The sequence below is a fragment of the Vicugna pacos genome, unplaced genomic scaffold (assembly GCF_048564905.1).
Source record: "Vicugna pacos unplaced genomic scaffold, VicPac4 scaffold_19, whole genome shotgun sequence".
Classification (NCBI taxonomy): domain Eukaryota; kingdom Metazoa; phylum Chordata; class Mammalia; order Artiodactyla; family Camelidae; genus Vicugna; species Vicugna pacos.
The window spans coordinates 64,156,046-64,172,379 of NW_027328740.1; the positions used below are offsets into that span (position 1 = coordinate 64,156,046).

At 46.1% G+C, this 16,334-nt stretch overlaps 1 protein-coding gene across 3 annotated transcripts in view; it reads left to right on the forward strand.

Moving 5' to 3' along the window:
• LOC140693122 (uncharacterized) overlaps positions 1 to 16,334 on the forward strand; it is a 141,399-nt gene that overhangs the window by 4,388 nt on the left and 120,677 nt on the right. For 2 of the 3 annotated variants that reach the window (XR_012068801.1, XR_012068802.1), the window contains exon 1: positions 6,478 to 6,663. Coding sequence is in view for 1 of the 3 variants with exons in the window: in XM_072957179.1 (XP_072813280.1) it covers positions 6,413 to 6,663 (251 nt within the window). In the remaining 2 variants the exon portion in view is untranslated. Of the gene's footprint in view, positions 1 to 3,151; positions 3,312 to 6,382; positions 6,664 to 16,334 lie in introns of those variants that run through there. The other variant, XM_072957179.1, reaches the window with a different exon arrangement.

The window sequence follows — 16,334 nt, forward strand, 5'->3', positions numbered from 1 at the left end:
TTGTTCAAAGTTGTTTTGGATTTTTGGGATCCTTTGAATTTTTATATGAATTATAGAATAAGTTTTTAAATTCCTTACATCCTGTTCTGCCAAAATTCCACCCATGTCTTTGGCCGTCTCCAAAGCCACATTTTCTGAAGAAGTCTCTCTAGATCCCAGGTGAAAGGAATTTCTCTTTCGTCTGTGCTCAAATCACATTTGATATTATTTGATTACATTTAATCATATTTGCCTGTATGTACTTGTCTGACCTTTCCAGCCATTTAGTAAATCTCAAAAGATTAGGAATCTTGACTTGGTTCCCTCTGTGTGCTGAGAAACTAGTTCTATGCTTTGCAGGAGTGAGCCCTGCAGTAAGAGGTATCTGCAGCACACATCTAGCTCATTGCTTGAATATTGTCAAGGAATTCTGCAGATTTAGAATTGTTTATTGATTGTTGTCTCCAAGACGGCTCAGTCTTTTTTATTTCTATTGCTACTGCTGCAGTTTCAAAGAACAATGGGCTAGTTATTTTCCAAATATCAAATCATACTCTAATTGTGTTGTCACGCAAATTATGTGCTGCTGTTTCTTAACAACCTGCTTAGTGTTCAGAGGCTCCTTCACTCATGGAAAATTTGGGAGAATGTCATATCCTTAGAGATAGCAATGCTGTCTTTGGCGACCTGAGCAGCAGTATCTGAATTCACTCCTGCTGTTTTTCCAGTGTCCCCTCTAGACCTCCTCCAGCCCTCCATGGGGGGCCCTGCAGTTCTGCCCTAGAAAAGCCTGTTGCTTCTCAGGAAGACTTCCCTATGAAACATAACCATGTCCTTCTTGTGGGGACATTCAGTCCAGAGACCTGAAAGCAGGGGAAAATATTTAGCCTGCTTTTGGTAGAACCTAAATTCTTCCATACTTGTTAGAAGCAATTTCAATGAGGAAACTGTTTTGGCATCTAACAAATCAGCATAAATGACTGATGAGGAAGATCAGCTTCCCCATCCCACTCAGTCGTCATGTTGATGTGACACACACATTGGCAAACATTTTCTCCTGTGAGCAACATAAAGTTCAAGACGTTATGAATGGCTTTTTGTTTTTATTTCTTAATCTTTCCACATTCACTGTGTCTCGTGAGATTATATGAATCCTGCTTATTTTCAGCCCAGCACTAAACTTTTTAAAAGGATCACGTGTTTAAAAGGCTAGTGGACAATTTTTTAGAAGACAGAAATCCTTAGATTTTGGTCCCAGAGTTGAATCTTGGTTAGTGGTGAATGAAAATTCCCGTTAAAATTTTAAATTCAGTGATATAAAGTCTTAAAAATAGTTAAATATTAGTCAATTTCATTAAACACTATAAGAGTTATTTACCTTTAAGCCTGTTTCTGGGGCAATTTTGCAATGATTCCCTCCCTTTATCGATTCCCTCTTTATCAGAATCCTTGAGAAGCCCCTGTCATCATTGTCAGTATCATCATCATCATCATGGAACTGATTCTTCTGGAAGATTCTAGGAAAATAAAGAGATGGACGGGATTATGTGTAGGTCAGTGTGTGCATATACAATAAGAACAGCTGTCAGACATTAGATGCAAGATACCCATTTCATTTAGGGGAGAATGTGGTCATGAAATCCTGATGTGGTGAATGAAGGAAGCGGTGGGAACAGGATAGTCAATGGAAAGGAGGAGGAAGTGAGTGAATTGGAGAGCATAGATCCTTGGTTAGTTGATCAGCACATTGGTGAGAATGAGGGGAGTGTGATGGCAGAATCATGTCCCTCCCCGGCCACAGGGTAGCCACCTGTGACATGTTACTGTACATGGCAAAAGGGATGACAGATATTTTAGGATTAAAAATCTTAGAGGATTTCTGTCTCCTAAATTGTCTATTAGTTAGCCTTTAAACCCATGATACATTATTATAGATTAGTGCAGGGGCACAAATAAAATGGATTCATATAATCTCACCAGACAAACTGAATGTAGAAAGGATAAGGAAGAAAAACAAAAAGTCACTTATAAGTGCCTTGAACCATAAATTGCTCATGAGGAAATGTTACACAAGGTGAATGTCACAGCCACATACATACTGCCTGAGTGGGATGGGACAAGGGGATCCTGAGATGAGACAATAGGGTGAGTAGTCTGGATTGTCCAGGTGGGCTGAATGTAATCACAGGGGTCCTTAAATTGGAGGATATTTCCCAGCTGAGTTTAAAATCAGAGGGAGGTGTAGCAATGGAGCAATGTTCAGAAAGGCTGCTGACCATGAAAATGGAGGAAGTTGAGGGGCACAAGCTAAGGAAGGTGGGTGACCTCTGTAAACTGGAAAAAAAAAAGGAAACATTCTCTTCTAGACCCTCTAGAAGGAAGGAACCCTACTGGTATCTTGAATTTATCCCAATGAGAACTGTGTTGGATCTCTGACATCCACAGCCATAAGCTAATAAGTCTGTGCTGGTTTAAGCTATTAAGCTTATGGGAATTTGTTACAGTGGTAATAGGAAAATAACATAGTGAGTGGTAGTGTAAGGGATTAAAGGTCTAGGATGGGGTGTGGAGAGAATTCTGACATTTACACCTAAAAAACAACCAGGTGAAGTGGGAAGGTGTTTTAAGGAAGACCTACCTGGCAGGGCTGTCAAGCAGACTGGAGTGAGCGAATCCTTGGAGTTAGAGGAATCAATTAAACCTCACAAGGAAAATAAGAAATAAAATGTAGCAGGGCTTCAGTGTTAGTAGATGTAGGAATGGAAATGGGCAGAGAGATATAAACATTATTTTGAAATTAGCTACAGGTTTGATGACTGCATGTTTGGGAGAGTTAGCCGATGTGTGGACTGAATGCATCCCCTCAAAATCCATATGTCGAAACCTCATCTCCCAGGGTGATGATATAGGGATGCGGGGCCTTTGGGAGGTGATTAGTAGGATAAAATGAGGTCATGAGAGTAGAGCCCTCATGAATGGTATTAGTGTTCTTATACAGGGCCCCAAAGTGCTTGCTTCTCTCTCCTCTCTGGGCCATGAAGATAGTGGGAAGACAGCCATCTTCGAGCTGGCAATCCTCTCCCAGATACATTGACCTTGAAAGCCTCAGCCTCCAAACCATAAGGAATATGCTGGTTGTTTAAGCCACCCGACACACGGTAATTTGTTACAGAATCCCAGACTGACGAAGACAGTGGAGAATGCCACTGTGTTTTGCACTGATTGCCTGGAGAATGCTGAAACCCAGGGAAGTGGGCAGCACAGACGTTTACTCATTTAATCCTGCCAACACTGTAGGGGATAGAGTCTACATTTTCCTCGCTATTTAAAAGGTAAGGAAAAGAGGCACAAACAATAACAATGACAACGACAACAACAACAACAACAGCAACAATAATTTGTCCAAGATTCACACAGAACTCCCTGGAGGGAGAGTGAGAATTAATACTTATGCAGGCTGGCCCCAGAGCCCCTGCTCATAACTACTAAGTCAGATCACCTTGCTTATTTAATCAGTTTTTTTCAACTGTGATATGAGTGTACTGTGTCCAGTAACGTATAATTTCAAAATACCTCACTGTAAGGGAAACATTAGTTGCAGGCATTACAACCCACAGAAAGCTAGACATACAAAAATAACTTGTTAAGGCAAGATAACCAATAATGTTTTTAAATATTATACCTGCTGACCCTTTGCAATAAAGTGTTTATTTATAATTCTGTCTGGCTACAGAATAACATCATAATCCTGCATGTGGCTGGTGGCTCCCGTGTTGGACAGCACGGGTCTAGAGAATTTAAATGACTTGCCCAGCCTTGCCCAGGAAGCTCGTGGTGGGATCAGAGCTATAGTCTGGGACTGTTCCTTCCTATCCAAGTCCCTCATGGAAGTTTAGAAGCTTCTCCTTTGGTGCCCAGCTGTCTATCCGTACTTATGACATCTTGTCAGGTGCCCCGGCCTGCTCCTGAACATCAGCCAGAACCCACTTCTGCTCTTTTTTGGCCAGGTAATACCTTCTAGCAACTTCCATTGCCTTCTTGGCATCAGTTTTTACATGGAAGGGTAGTGGCTAGAGAAGGAAATGTGTCCACATGACAGGTTTTTCATAAATATAGTAGGAGTGGTCAAGAGAAGAAAACCTCAGGAATACGAGTGGAAGCAGGTCATTTAATATACCAAATGCGTACTTTCAATGTATGTTTGTGTTTCCGAGTCCACGCTTGTTCTACTCGTGCATTATAGGCCAACACATCAGGAGACAAGGATTTGGGGCAAGAAATAGCGGCTTTAGTTTGTAAAGCCAGTGGAGAAGATGGTAGACCAATGTCCTGGAGAACCATCATCCCAAGTCAGAATTCAGGCTCTTCTTATATTAAAAAGGGGAAGCGGGAATGCTTGGTTGATGCAAACTTGGTGTATGAATTCTTTGTTTTTAGAATCCTTTGTTCTTGCAGCTCTTCACCTGGGTCAGATCCGTGTAAACCTCCAACAAGCAAATGTTATTTTCTATTCTGTATCTTGTTATCTTTATACGAATGGAAAAGTGATAATATCCTTCAAAGTCAGAGCCTTGAGAATAGGGTCTCCTGTATATTTCAGGATCTAGGCAACATTGTTTCACAAAAGGTGCAGAAACAGCAAGACTAAGCCTAGGAAACAGGGCACAGGTTTAAAGTCAAAGGAACAGATCTAATATGGAGTCAGATTTGTTCTTTCCTATTTCAGTAGTGCCATGGAGAAGGCACTGTGGGCAGCTTTCTGTAGGGTCCTGGAGGCTTTCTCTCTCAGCCTCTGTGCGCCTCTATTGAAAACCCGTCATCGCTATCTGGCCTGCTGGAAAACCAGTCCGCCTGTTTTGCCCTGAAGTTGTGTTCTGTTTATAACTCATCTCTACTCCTTGGAAAACAACTCAATAAAAACTCAGTTGGTTTCCCACCAGCCCTGAGCAGGGGTGAGGGATAGCATGTTATTATTTTATAAAAAAAATATATAAAAATGTTTTAAAACAGCACTGGGCACATAGGAGAGAGACAATCAATGCTTCCTGGCTTAAATCGAAAATGATGACTCAGTGAGTCTATGGCTGCTGTATTTGCTGAACTAGTTACTCCTTTGCTCCATTACACATTTATTTTAACTGAAAAAGAAATATATGCATATGGTTAAAAAAATTCAAACAGAGCAAAAAATACTCAAGTGAAAGAAGTTTTCCCTCATCCTCTGTTCTTACACGCCTCCCTGGAGATGCCAATGTTTACAATCCTTTGTGTGCTTTTCCAGATATGCTATGCAAGTTCCCACCAATGTATGTAAATTCCTTTAAAGTTTTATTTATTTTTAACTTTAAGGGATTTAAATCCTCAAGTGGCTTCTGCCACAGTAATAGAAAAGAAGAAATCTGACTCCATATTAGATCTGTTCCTTTGACTTTAACCCTGTGCTCTGTCTCCTAGGCTTCTTCTTGCTTGTAAAACAATGTTGCCTAGAGCCTAAAATATACAGGAGAGCCTATTCTGAAGGCTCTGACCTTTAAGGGTATTTAACACTTTTCCAATCATATAAAGATAACACGTTGCAGAATAGAAAATAACGTTTGTTTTGTTGGAGGTTTACAGGGATCTGACCCAGGGAGATAGCTGCAAGAACAAAGGATTCTAAAAACAAAGAATTCATACACCAAGAAGTTTGCAAAAACCAAGCACATAGGAAAGCAGCCTGAATTCTGACTTGGGGAGATGGTTTTCCAGGACATTAGTTTGCCATCTAGGTCTACAGAAACTTGCTATTCCATGCCCCAACACTTGGTCTCCCAACTTACTGGCCTGTCCTGCACTGAGGAGAATGAATTTGGACTCAATAACACTTCTACCTACCTAGCAAGTTGGACACTGGGACTGAGGGCAGCTCTCCCACACACAGGGGCCTACGGTGAGCCCTTGATTATTCCCCGAGGTTGGGGTGTGGTTTACCCAGGAGGGATGGGGACTCTACACCAACACTCAGGCAGTCTGCTCCTTCTGGGGCTCTGACATTTTACCTCCCGCTCCCTGCCAGCCCAACATTTGGGACAGTGGAGCTAAGGCAGAGATCGTGCCTGCCTGTTTCCCAGCGTGTAAAAGGGGAATATGTACTCTTCCCAAGGTAGTTCTGAGAAACAACACCTGCGGGTGCTTGGTTCCCTGAGCAACAGTAAACCTAGCTCCTTGTGGGGGCAACGGGTATGATACCCGTAGGGTTTCTGCAGAGACCTTAGCTGGAGGGCTGGGCCAGGGACGTAAAATATGAGCTGTGGGCAATGACGGGTAAGAGAAGGGTGTATAGGCAGGACTGCTGCCTCCTTCGGGGTGCCACAAGAGGTAAAACGCTTTCTCCCCATCTCTGTTACTCCCCTCCCAATTCCAGATAACTGCCTTCCCTCTGCTCCTCCTGTCCATGTGTCTCCCTCCACTTTTCCCCGCCTCCCCTCCTCCTCCCCTATTCTCCCTCCCTCGGTTCCCCTTCTCTCTCAGGACCCAGAGCGGATCGCTGGCCCTCCTGCGCATGCGCAGTTGCTGCCAGCTGGACCGCGGGTTGGAAGCTCCAGCTCCGAGCCGGGGATCGGCCCCAATGGCTTCTCAGCTCTGTCGCCCTGTAGGCCTTTGGCTACTGCCTGGGGCCGGGGCCTCTGGCTGTGGAAGTGCAAGGTGAGGGGATATCGGGAAAGGGGTGAGGCGGCTGCGGGAGGGCGGTCGGCGTGTCACAGCCCCCCAGGGCGCCAGTCAGCGTGTGTTCAGCTGGATTGCTCGGGCCAGACCCCTCTGCCCGCGCCACCTGCCCCGGCGCCCCGGCCACAGCTGCCCAGGGCCAGGTGTGCCCCTGCCGCCTCTTGACCCAGCCGGGCTCCCCTCAGTCCGCGGCTGGCATCCACTTCCCCTCTCCCGCCGGCGAGTCCTCCCCTCCCGGTCTTCCTCTCCTTGGCCGCCGACCCGTCCCCACCACTGGGCGGGCTGTGTCCCGGGCGGGCGGGGTCTGCACACCCGGACGGGGCGGGCGGCTTGGGCTGGGGCTGGGGCTGGCCTCCGAGCGGGGCTGCAGCCCGCGCCCCCCACCCCGCTCTCCCTGCCCCGCGACCCCGGGGCTGCCTTCCTCTCCCTTTCCCGATCCCTGAGGTCCAGATTAGCGGCGTGGGCGCTGCTCCCCAGGCTGAGAGCCCGCGGCTGTAACTCCCAGCTTCTCCTGGTGGAGTCGGGAAAAGGGAGCGGCAGTGCTGAGGGAGCTTCTGTCTCCTTGATCAGGATTTCTGCCCCAGATAAGTACCTTGAACACTTTCAGGTGTTATGATGGCGGTGCTTGTTGATGTCACATGTTTTTATACTGAGAGGGATTACAGTGGTGAAAGCAGGGCTTGGTTCAGTTAAAAATGAGCTGAAGGCATGAGGCTGTCTCATCCTCCATCATTCACTCTCCCAGGGTGAAACGTGAGACCGTCGATCTTAAAAAGATACTTATAGTCCGTAACTAGTCCAGCCCAGCTACTGTGTGTTAACAGGAACAGCACAACCTGAGGCGTTGGAGACCCAGGGACATTGCACTCCTAAAGAGCTCCTGGCAAAATCTGGTTTGTTTTGGTTTTTTTTGTTTGTTTGTTTTACTTAAATTGTGGGACAGACTAGTAGTATAGAGGGAAAAATAATTGGCAAGAAGGATTTTTTCATATAACAGCTTTATTGTGATATTGTTCACACACCATGAAGTCCACCCACTTGAATGTTACAATTCAGCAGCTTTTAGCATATTCACATTTGTGCAACCATTATTATTCCAGAACGTTTTCATCACATCAGAAAGACCAGTTGAAATGCATGACCTATCCACCCCTTCCCAGTGGTGGTTCTAAAGAAGTTTCTTGGCTGTTCCTGACCATAAATTAACTTGTTACATTCCATGAAATATCTGGGAGGAATTCTAATCAGAATTGCAATGAATCTGTCTATCAAAGCAGGAAGAATTAATGTCTTTATGGCATAAACTTCTTCTACACATGAATATATCTGGGACCCTATCTTTTCATCTGTCCAGAGCCAGGCCTATGGGAAATCCTCATTAATTCTTGGGTTTGTGAATGATGAGATTCAATACATCATTAGATGGAACTGTAGCCTTTCACTGAAGAGAAAAGTAACCTCGTAGAAGCCAAGTGATTCTCTGATGGTTAGAATGAGAGACCGCCAGTGCTGGAGTATTCGAGTGGACTTGGTGCTTGCAGAGTTCTCCACCACCTACAGCTAAGGGGATTACCGTGTTCTTTTACTTTTTTTTTTATGGCGTTGCTTTTATTTTTACTTATTATATAAAATTATTTTTTATTGAAGTGTTGTAAATTTACCATGTTAGCTTCAGATGTACAGCAGAGATTCAGTTATAAGCTTATGCATATGTATATAAATGTTTTTCAGATTGTTTCTAGTACAACTCATTACAAGAAATTGAAAATAGTACCCTGTGCTATATAGTAGGTCCTTGTCATTTATTTTATATTTATTAATGTGTATCTGTTAATCCTCCCTTTCCTGCCTGCTAACAACAGTTTGCTTTCTATGTTCATGAGTCTATTTCTAGCAGCACCGTTTTTGCTAGCAATATATGCTGGTTGGCTCTTTTCTGTTTCAGTAGTTCCATCTTATGTGTGGGCGTTTTTCTTCTGGTGGGCCTGTGTGTGGTTTGCACACGTGATAATAGAGATCTGTATTTGGGAGAACTCCAGGCCTCGTGTAGTCCCTCGTATGGAGCGCCCACTGAACTGATGCTTGAACTTGGAAAAAAACAGTAAATGTTGGAATTTCCACTATGGTTGAGACTTCCAGGTTTCTATAACCTCTTTAGCCCACCTAAATTTTGGCTGCACCCAATACTGGATAATTTGGTGGAACTTCATGGTATGGTGGTGTAGAGACAGGGCCTTGTATGCTTCTTCTCTTTCCTTTTTCTAACAATCATTTTCCTGGGCCTTCCAGGTACTCCCCCAGAAGGGCCCAGGGCTGGCTTGGTGCTGCACTGAGGCAATATTTGTTAATAAGTCCCTTTCCTCATCTCTTCTGAGCCTCCATTTCCTTCTCTGCACAATGAGGGCTTAGACTAGATAAGTGCTTTTCAGTTTCTTTTAAAGCCATGTTTCCTTTGAGAAACAGAAAATTCAAATCTCTCCTCCCATCACAACCCTTTAGATTTTGACACGTCCTCCAAGGAGTCACATAGCTCTTAGTGGTAAATTGACGTGATTGTGATTCCACGTGGCACAGAAAAGACTCTTCAGAGATTTATTGCAGGGAGAGGGCAGGAAAGGGGCAGTATGTCACACTTTCTTGTGTGAGCACTGGAGCAAAGGCTTGGGTTTAAATACAGTGTCTGATGTGGCATCTCTCTAATCTTGCACAATGTGATAAATCTCTATCCCTAGTTTCTTAATGTGTCAAGTTGGGGTGGTAATGTTTTAAGGCTTTTGTGAAACATTATACACATAAGCCATTTGTGTCTCGGTAGATACAAGACCTGCTAGAGAGTCGGAATTTCTTTAAAAATACATATATATTGTCCACATCACTCTGTCTGTGTGTATTTTGAAGTTCCTGGAGGGTGAGGGTTGAGTGTAATGTCCATCGTGGGACAGGTGGCCCATGGGTCTGTGTGCCTCAGATTGCCCCCTCCTCCCCAGTCCTCTTCCTCTCAGTCCAGGATGAAGTTCCCTAGTAGATTTACACACATGTCTTGTGGAAATGGCTTTTCATTTTATTGTTTCACCAAGGAGGGTTGCCATCATGATCTCTGTGGTCAGGTTTTGGTGACCTGAAGGCTATGCAATTGGGGATTTCTATTTTATAAAAAGAAAAAAAATTACAAATAAATAAATTACACCTAGGTTGGTGGCAGGGGCTTTTGAAAGTGGGGACCATTAGCTTTTTTAGCTTCAGGTGCAGTGGCCTCTGGCCACGAGGACACATCCTCATGCTCTGAATTTGGAGGGACCAGTGGGTTCAGTGGGAATATTTACTGAGTGCATCTCATGGGCTGCGCATTCTCTTATTTGTACTGTGTGTTCCTTATTTGAGATGGTGAGCTGATTTAAACTCAATAGCCTCTTTAAAATAATAGACTTTTTATTTTTAGATGTAATGTAGATTCCCATGTAGTTGTAAGAGATAATATGGAGAGGGCCTATGGACTCTTTGCCCAATTTTCTTTAATAGTTCCATCTTGCAAAGTTGGGGTACTATTCATTCGTGACTCACTAACCCTTTTAGGTTTGTGTTATTGCCCTCATTTCTATTTATGAATAAACTGGTGTTGAGAGAAGCACACAGGTCTGCCCAGGTCACCCACGTGGTTAGTGAAGATTTGGGTGGAACGTGGGCATGGCATTTCCAAGCAGTACCATTATGATGGTCTGTGGCAGGGAGCAGCATTCACTTTGCTTGTTTATTCATTCATTCAACAAACATTTATTGAATAAACTCTGTGGGTCAGATGCTTTCATAGGGTTATCTGATTCTTCAGCAGTATGGAGAATCAGGTAATGTTTTCTTTTTTTTTTTTTTTTAATATGAGAAAAATATCTCTGAGAGGTTATAATCTCCCCAAAGGAAAAATAGCTCATAAATGAGGGATAGTACATTTGTACAGTTCCTTCTTCTTATGCAAATGGTACCCTAGGCATTTTACATTTGCAAACTTCCATAATCCAGATATATTCTTGTAAGGCAAGTAGTTTTTTTTTTAATTGAAGTATAGTCAAGTTTACAATGTTGTGTCAATTGCAAGGTGGTTTTTTTTGAATTTTGAATGGAGAAAATATTTTTTGAGGGGGTTAATTAAGTTTATTTATTTGTTTCATTTTTCTAAAATGAGGTACTGAGGATTGAGCCTAGGTCCTTGAACATGCTAAGCACGTGCTCTACCACTGAACTCTACCCTCCTCCCCAAAGCAAGTTTTCTTACCCATTATTCTGCACCTTAGGAGTTCAAATAAATTGGCGTTGAAATCCAGATATTTTGATCCTACTATGGTTCTTTGCATTATATCCTGCTGAGGGGTGGGGAAGCAGTTCCTTTATTCATTCATTTATTCAGCAGTTTTGAGCACCGACTTTGCATCAGGGCCTGCCTAGGTGCTTGGAAACAGAAAACAAGAAATGATCCTTTTCTGCAGGGGATGGAAGCCTAGACCAAAAGCTGGGTAATGTGATCTGAGCTTCAGTAGCCATGTGCAGACGCTGAGGACAAACTTATCCCCGATTTGCTTGGACTTCCCTTGCCTTCTGGCTGGTGCACACCAGGTCGCCGCATCCCAGTGAGGCCCGCAGCCCACAGCACAGTATGTACATCGATTTACCCTCCCTTCTCGGCAGCGCCTGCAACATGAACGCCCCTGACTACATGCAGTGCGCTGAGGACCGCCAGACTCTCCCGATTGTGGTCCAACCCGTGGGGATCATCTTAGAGAATTTCTTTTGCATCTATAATGGAATCTCCTTGGTGAGCCAGATCAGACCGTGCGGCTCCCAGTGGGCACTCTGTATCTACTATAGGTATCTCTATGCGCCCGAGAATGGATGGAGTGACTTCCAGACCCACCGCAATGTCATGGGCCTTGTCACCATTACTGACTGCCTCTTGGCCAAGACCTTCTAGAAGCTCCACGCACAGAGGAGCTGTATGGCACCACGCTCTACGACTCTCAGCTCTTTGTCTTTGTGCTGTATGGGGAGGTGGCCGAGCAGCCGCACACCGACGTGGCCTTCAATCTACGAGGACTGCAGGGTGGTGGAGAAGAGGATCGACGACTTCACTGAGTCACTCTTCATCTTGCCCAAGTCCAAGTGGCTGGATGGGGACCCCGAAAATTCTGGGGAGAAGACCCCCCTCCTCTACATCCTATTTGAGAAGGAGGACTTCGTGGGACTGGACACAGACAGCAGGCAAGTCAACCTGAAGGCCGGGCCACCCTGGCTGTGTGACAGATTGCTTCCCTACATCCAGAATGGGATCATCAAGGAGGAGGGCTTTCTTGTAGCCAAGGCGGGAAGGAGTTGTAGCCCGCCGGTTTTCAGACGTTTAAAACTAAATCCGCCTTTGTTTCAGAGAGATCCTTTTAGGGTTAGTGTGGACACTTACTCCCCTCTTTCAGCCAGGACACTTGGGGGGACCCCTGGAGTTGCTGTCCAATAGAGTAGCCACAGCTACTGTTGTTAGTAGTGCTGGGGAGGAGGCCGGTCTGAGCTGAGATGTGCTGTAGGTCAAATGCACATCAGACGCTGAAACTTGTCTAGTAAAAAGAATATAAACTATCTTGTTACTTTCTATATTGATTACACGTCAAAATGATAGTATTTTACATACAGTAGAATAAGTAAGGTCTGTTCTTAAAATCAGTTACTTGGTTTTTTTTTTTGTTGTTACATTTTAAACGTGGCAACTGAGAAACATTATTTACATGACTCTCATTTCATTCCTGTTGGACAGCCTGTCCTGGGACAGTTTCATCCCTTTGCTTATAAATGAGACTCTGAATCCCGAGACGCAGAACGAGGTGCTGGTTGAGCTCAGGGTGGAGCCGATGTCTCCTGCCTCCCAGGCCCAGCACCAGCACGGCTCAGGCCCTCTCCCCTGCCTGACAGCCACCATGCCAAGTTAGGGCATCAGAAACACTGCCAGGGGCTTCCGAATTAGCTCCTTACGCAGGGAAAGGCGTGTCACGGTGTATGGGACACAGCAGGGAAAAATTCGTCCTCACTTTGTCCCTGTGATTAGGTCAAAGACCCCACTCTGCCTTGGAAGTGCAGATGATCTCTTCTGGGCTGCCTAACCCCTCACCCTCTACTATGTTTCCCTGTATATCTTTCAAGCTGTCCCTCGGGCAGAAGAGGGTGAGAAGTCTTTGCCGAGAGGTGGTCCCCCTTTACTGGGGAGAGTAAGGTGAGCTGTGTCCCCCCGGCCTACGGCCTCGGGCCTTGAGTCTGGAGAGCGCTCATGGCGGTCCCACAGGTGACGGTCGGAGGACATGGCACGTGCTGCCGGGCCCGCTGTGCAGGAGGGGCTCTGTGATTCTCTGTGATTCTAAAGTCAGATTCTACTTTCTTGTTGTTGGTAAGATGGAGGAGAAGATGCCAGAGAATTGATAAAAAGAAAATCCACACCAGTCCTGTGAATGACAGACACAGGGGATCCGTGTCCCACCTGCGTGTGGTGCCTGGCAGGCTCTGGAATAATTTTCACTTCCTCCCCGGACATTCCTCTATGGCTTAAGGAAGGGGAGAGGCATGTCGTGGCCATGATCTGTACTTGTCCTCACAGGGCCCTGTGATCTACATGCCCACACTACACTTCTGCTCCTTGGAGATGAGGTGTCAGGTTTAGGAAACTGGGCACTGCTGAGGGCATAGCTGCCAGAACCGTGCTACACCAAGGCTGGCTCCGTTCACCTCACCTGTCACCTCCTGTTGAGTCCTAAGGCGTCATTCAAGGTAGGTGCATCGGTGCAATGAAAGCAGGGACCTCCTTCACCCCCTGGACAGACTGGTGGGTGATCAGTGGAAGCCTGGAGCCCTGCCCCAGCCCCACGCCAGTGCCTCCTATTTTGTCATAGGAGGCACTGGTGACATTTTTGCTCAGCAACTGCTTGGCTCTGATTCTGCAGAGCCAACAGAGAATGCCAGCTTGTTTTTGCCTTTTGAAGTCTGCCCTTGGGATTTGGCGGAGTAGCTGGATGTGTGCTTAGCCCATAGTGGTTGACACTGTCACCATTGTTTACCCAGAACCTCGTGTACCAGGCATGGCTGCCGGCATCAAAATACAGCAGCGCATTAAACCTCCCTCCTGGTGGGTCTGTCTGTTCTGGTACCATAAGGGCTCAGCCAGCATCTGAACGTCAGTGAGATAACGTGGCCAGTGAGCTCGGGTCAAGCACGTTCTCCTCCAGTGACTTTTACTCCATTGTTGCTTTTACTATTACACAGTCATTAATTTTTTAAACAATGCTTTGGTTCAGGAGCAGAACCTAATTCTCCCCTGTTCCTCTTGGTGGGAGTGAGTAAAGTTGTCCAGCTTGAAATGCGACCACATTTTGTAGCTCAAAAGCTGTCTACACGCATCTAGGTGAAGTTTTGGTTTGGGGCGCTGACCACGTTGGGGTCCCCCGGCAGCATCGCTCCCCTCAGGCCCCTGCCTTCCCTGGATCAGGAGGTGAGGGTGGGTCTCACCGTCCCCGCGTCCCTGTCCTCATCACACTCACGTAATTTCTTGTAAATGCTGTCAAAGTCATTTTTGTTCTCGTGTGTTTCTAATTTTGGCTGTTCCTCTATTCCTTTTTCTATTTTCCTTTATCCCTTATACCACCCCGTGAGCAGGTTGTTCGGTCTGAAAATGTGGGCTGTGCACACCCTGCATTGGAATAGCCAGATCGCCCTCTGTGCCGTCTCCATCGCTATAAAAAGCAAAAACTTAACAGTTGCCATGATTCGTATATTATCCTAGTCATCTTATTTTCTACATTTTTGGAATTTTTGCTATGTTAGCACATCACCCACTGGAGTTTGATATCTGTTAAAGTCCTTGCTTTGAGGAACCTATTAGTTCGTCCTTATATTTGGTAACAAATGCTCTCTTACTAATTTTGTTTATTTGTTTTGAAGAAGTGAGATGCGAATTGATTTAGGCGGCTGCTGAGGGATTTTTTTCATGGAGTATTTAAACTTGGAAAGTCAAAATCTGCAGCACCTTGCTTGATTCTGGCTTTTACACAAACGTGCTCGGCACACGGTTCCTGGCTGTCGCTGTGTGACGTGCGTGACGGCGCTTCCTGGCCGGCGGTCACTGGTGAGGAAGTGGCCGGCTCGGGGGTGAGCAGCTGCAGGGGACGCTGTTGGAGGAAGCAGTCACCGGTTTTTTGTGTTTTGGTTTTTTTTTTTGCATTCACCTTCCCAGTGCCATTTACTTTACTTTGCATTCATAGAGGGGCAGGAGCGGGCCTAAAACCATGCCACTCTTTTGTTCCCTTTATGAGGCTGGTTTTTCTAAGTATCAGGAAAACATTGCCTTGTCCTAAGGAGCTGGTTCACTTGGATCTGGTGGACACAGGGACCCCTAAATGGGACCATAGCTTCCTCTCTGCTTCAGCCAGTGGGCATTCAGAGCCGGGTCTGTGGTTTGCCTCAGCAGCCGTGCAGGCCTCCCTGCACCGGCCTTTACTTTTACCCCTTTTTGGCAGTAAATAGCTGACTCTGTGTCTGTTGCAGCTGATGTCCACCACTGACGGCCGTGTGGTTATTTTGCGGTAGTGAGTCTCCAACACCCCTGTCAGCCGTGAAGGGACCTTGCATTCTCACCCCGACCCTGGTTCATCTCACCCAGGGAAAGGGCTTGGCCACCACCGTCATGCTGGACATGAGGCCTTGTTTCTCCTTTCATGCTCTGGTCCAAATGTGGACACTTCATCCTTCACTGACTTGGTCTCGCTTGAGACAGTCCAGACTTTCTGAAAGAGTCCATCACATTCTGGGGGGGAACAGAACAGAAGTAAGAGTCGCAAGTAGGAGTCTAGGCTGTCTGGGTTGGCAAATGCCGGCTGGGATCTGTGATGGCCGGTCTGTGCCCTGGAAACTGGCCTTTCCCGTGGCTCCCGAGAGAAAAGGGGTCGGAGCGAGAACAGACTTGTCTGGGTTCCTACCATCCTCATCTGCTCACTGACAGGAGTGTCAGCTAACTAGGAGCTCCCCCAGACCTCGGGCCCTTCAAACCTCAGATCACGGGAGATCCTTGAGTCCCTTCTTCTGGTCCTTCTTTGTGAGAATCCAGTGCCTTCTGAGGTGACTGGCAGCAGGAGATGCCTCCCCCTCCAGGGAACTCCCTTCGGAGGACTGTGACTCAGTGCACCTTGCTGTGAGCTTGTGGGTTTCCATCGTGCTCCCTGCAGAACCAGACTTCAGACTGGCTTAGCGACAGAAATAACAAGACTGATTCCAGGGCAGGGCCAGGTGGAGGGAACAGTGGAAATTGAATGTGACCTCAAACACCTAGGTGGGTGCTGGGGCTGTTACTAAAATGGGGAGCCTGGGAGGTACCTGCCAGGAATCGAAGTCTAGAGTAAATGGTGGACATAAGGCCTTTTTTTTTTGACATATGGCATTTTTAAGATGCCATTTGTCATCCAAGTTAGGACTTCCAAGAGGCACTCGTGTCTATGAGCCTGGGGCTCAGGTGAAGGAGCTGGACTAGAGATACACATTGGGATTCGTCATTCTTAGCTGGTGTTCACAGCCGTGCAAGTGGATCAGCTCATCTCAAGAGGTGCAGACTGTGTCTGAGGGGGGGCAGGGCTGTGTCT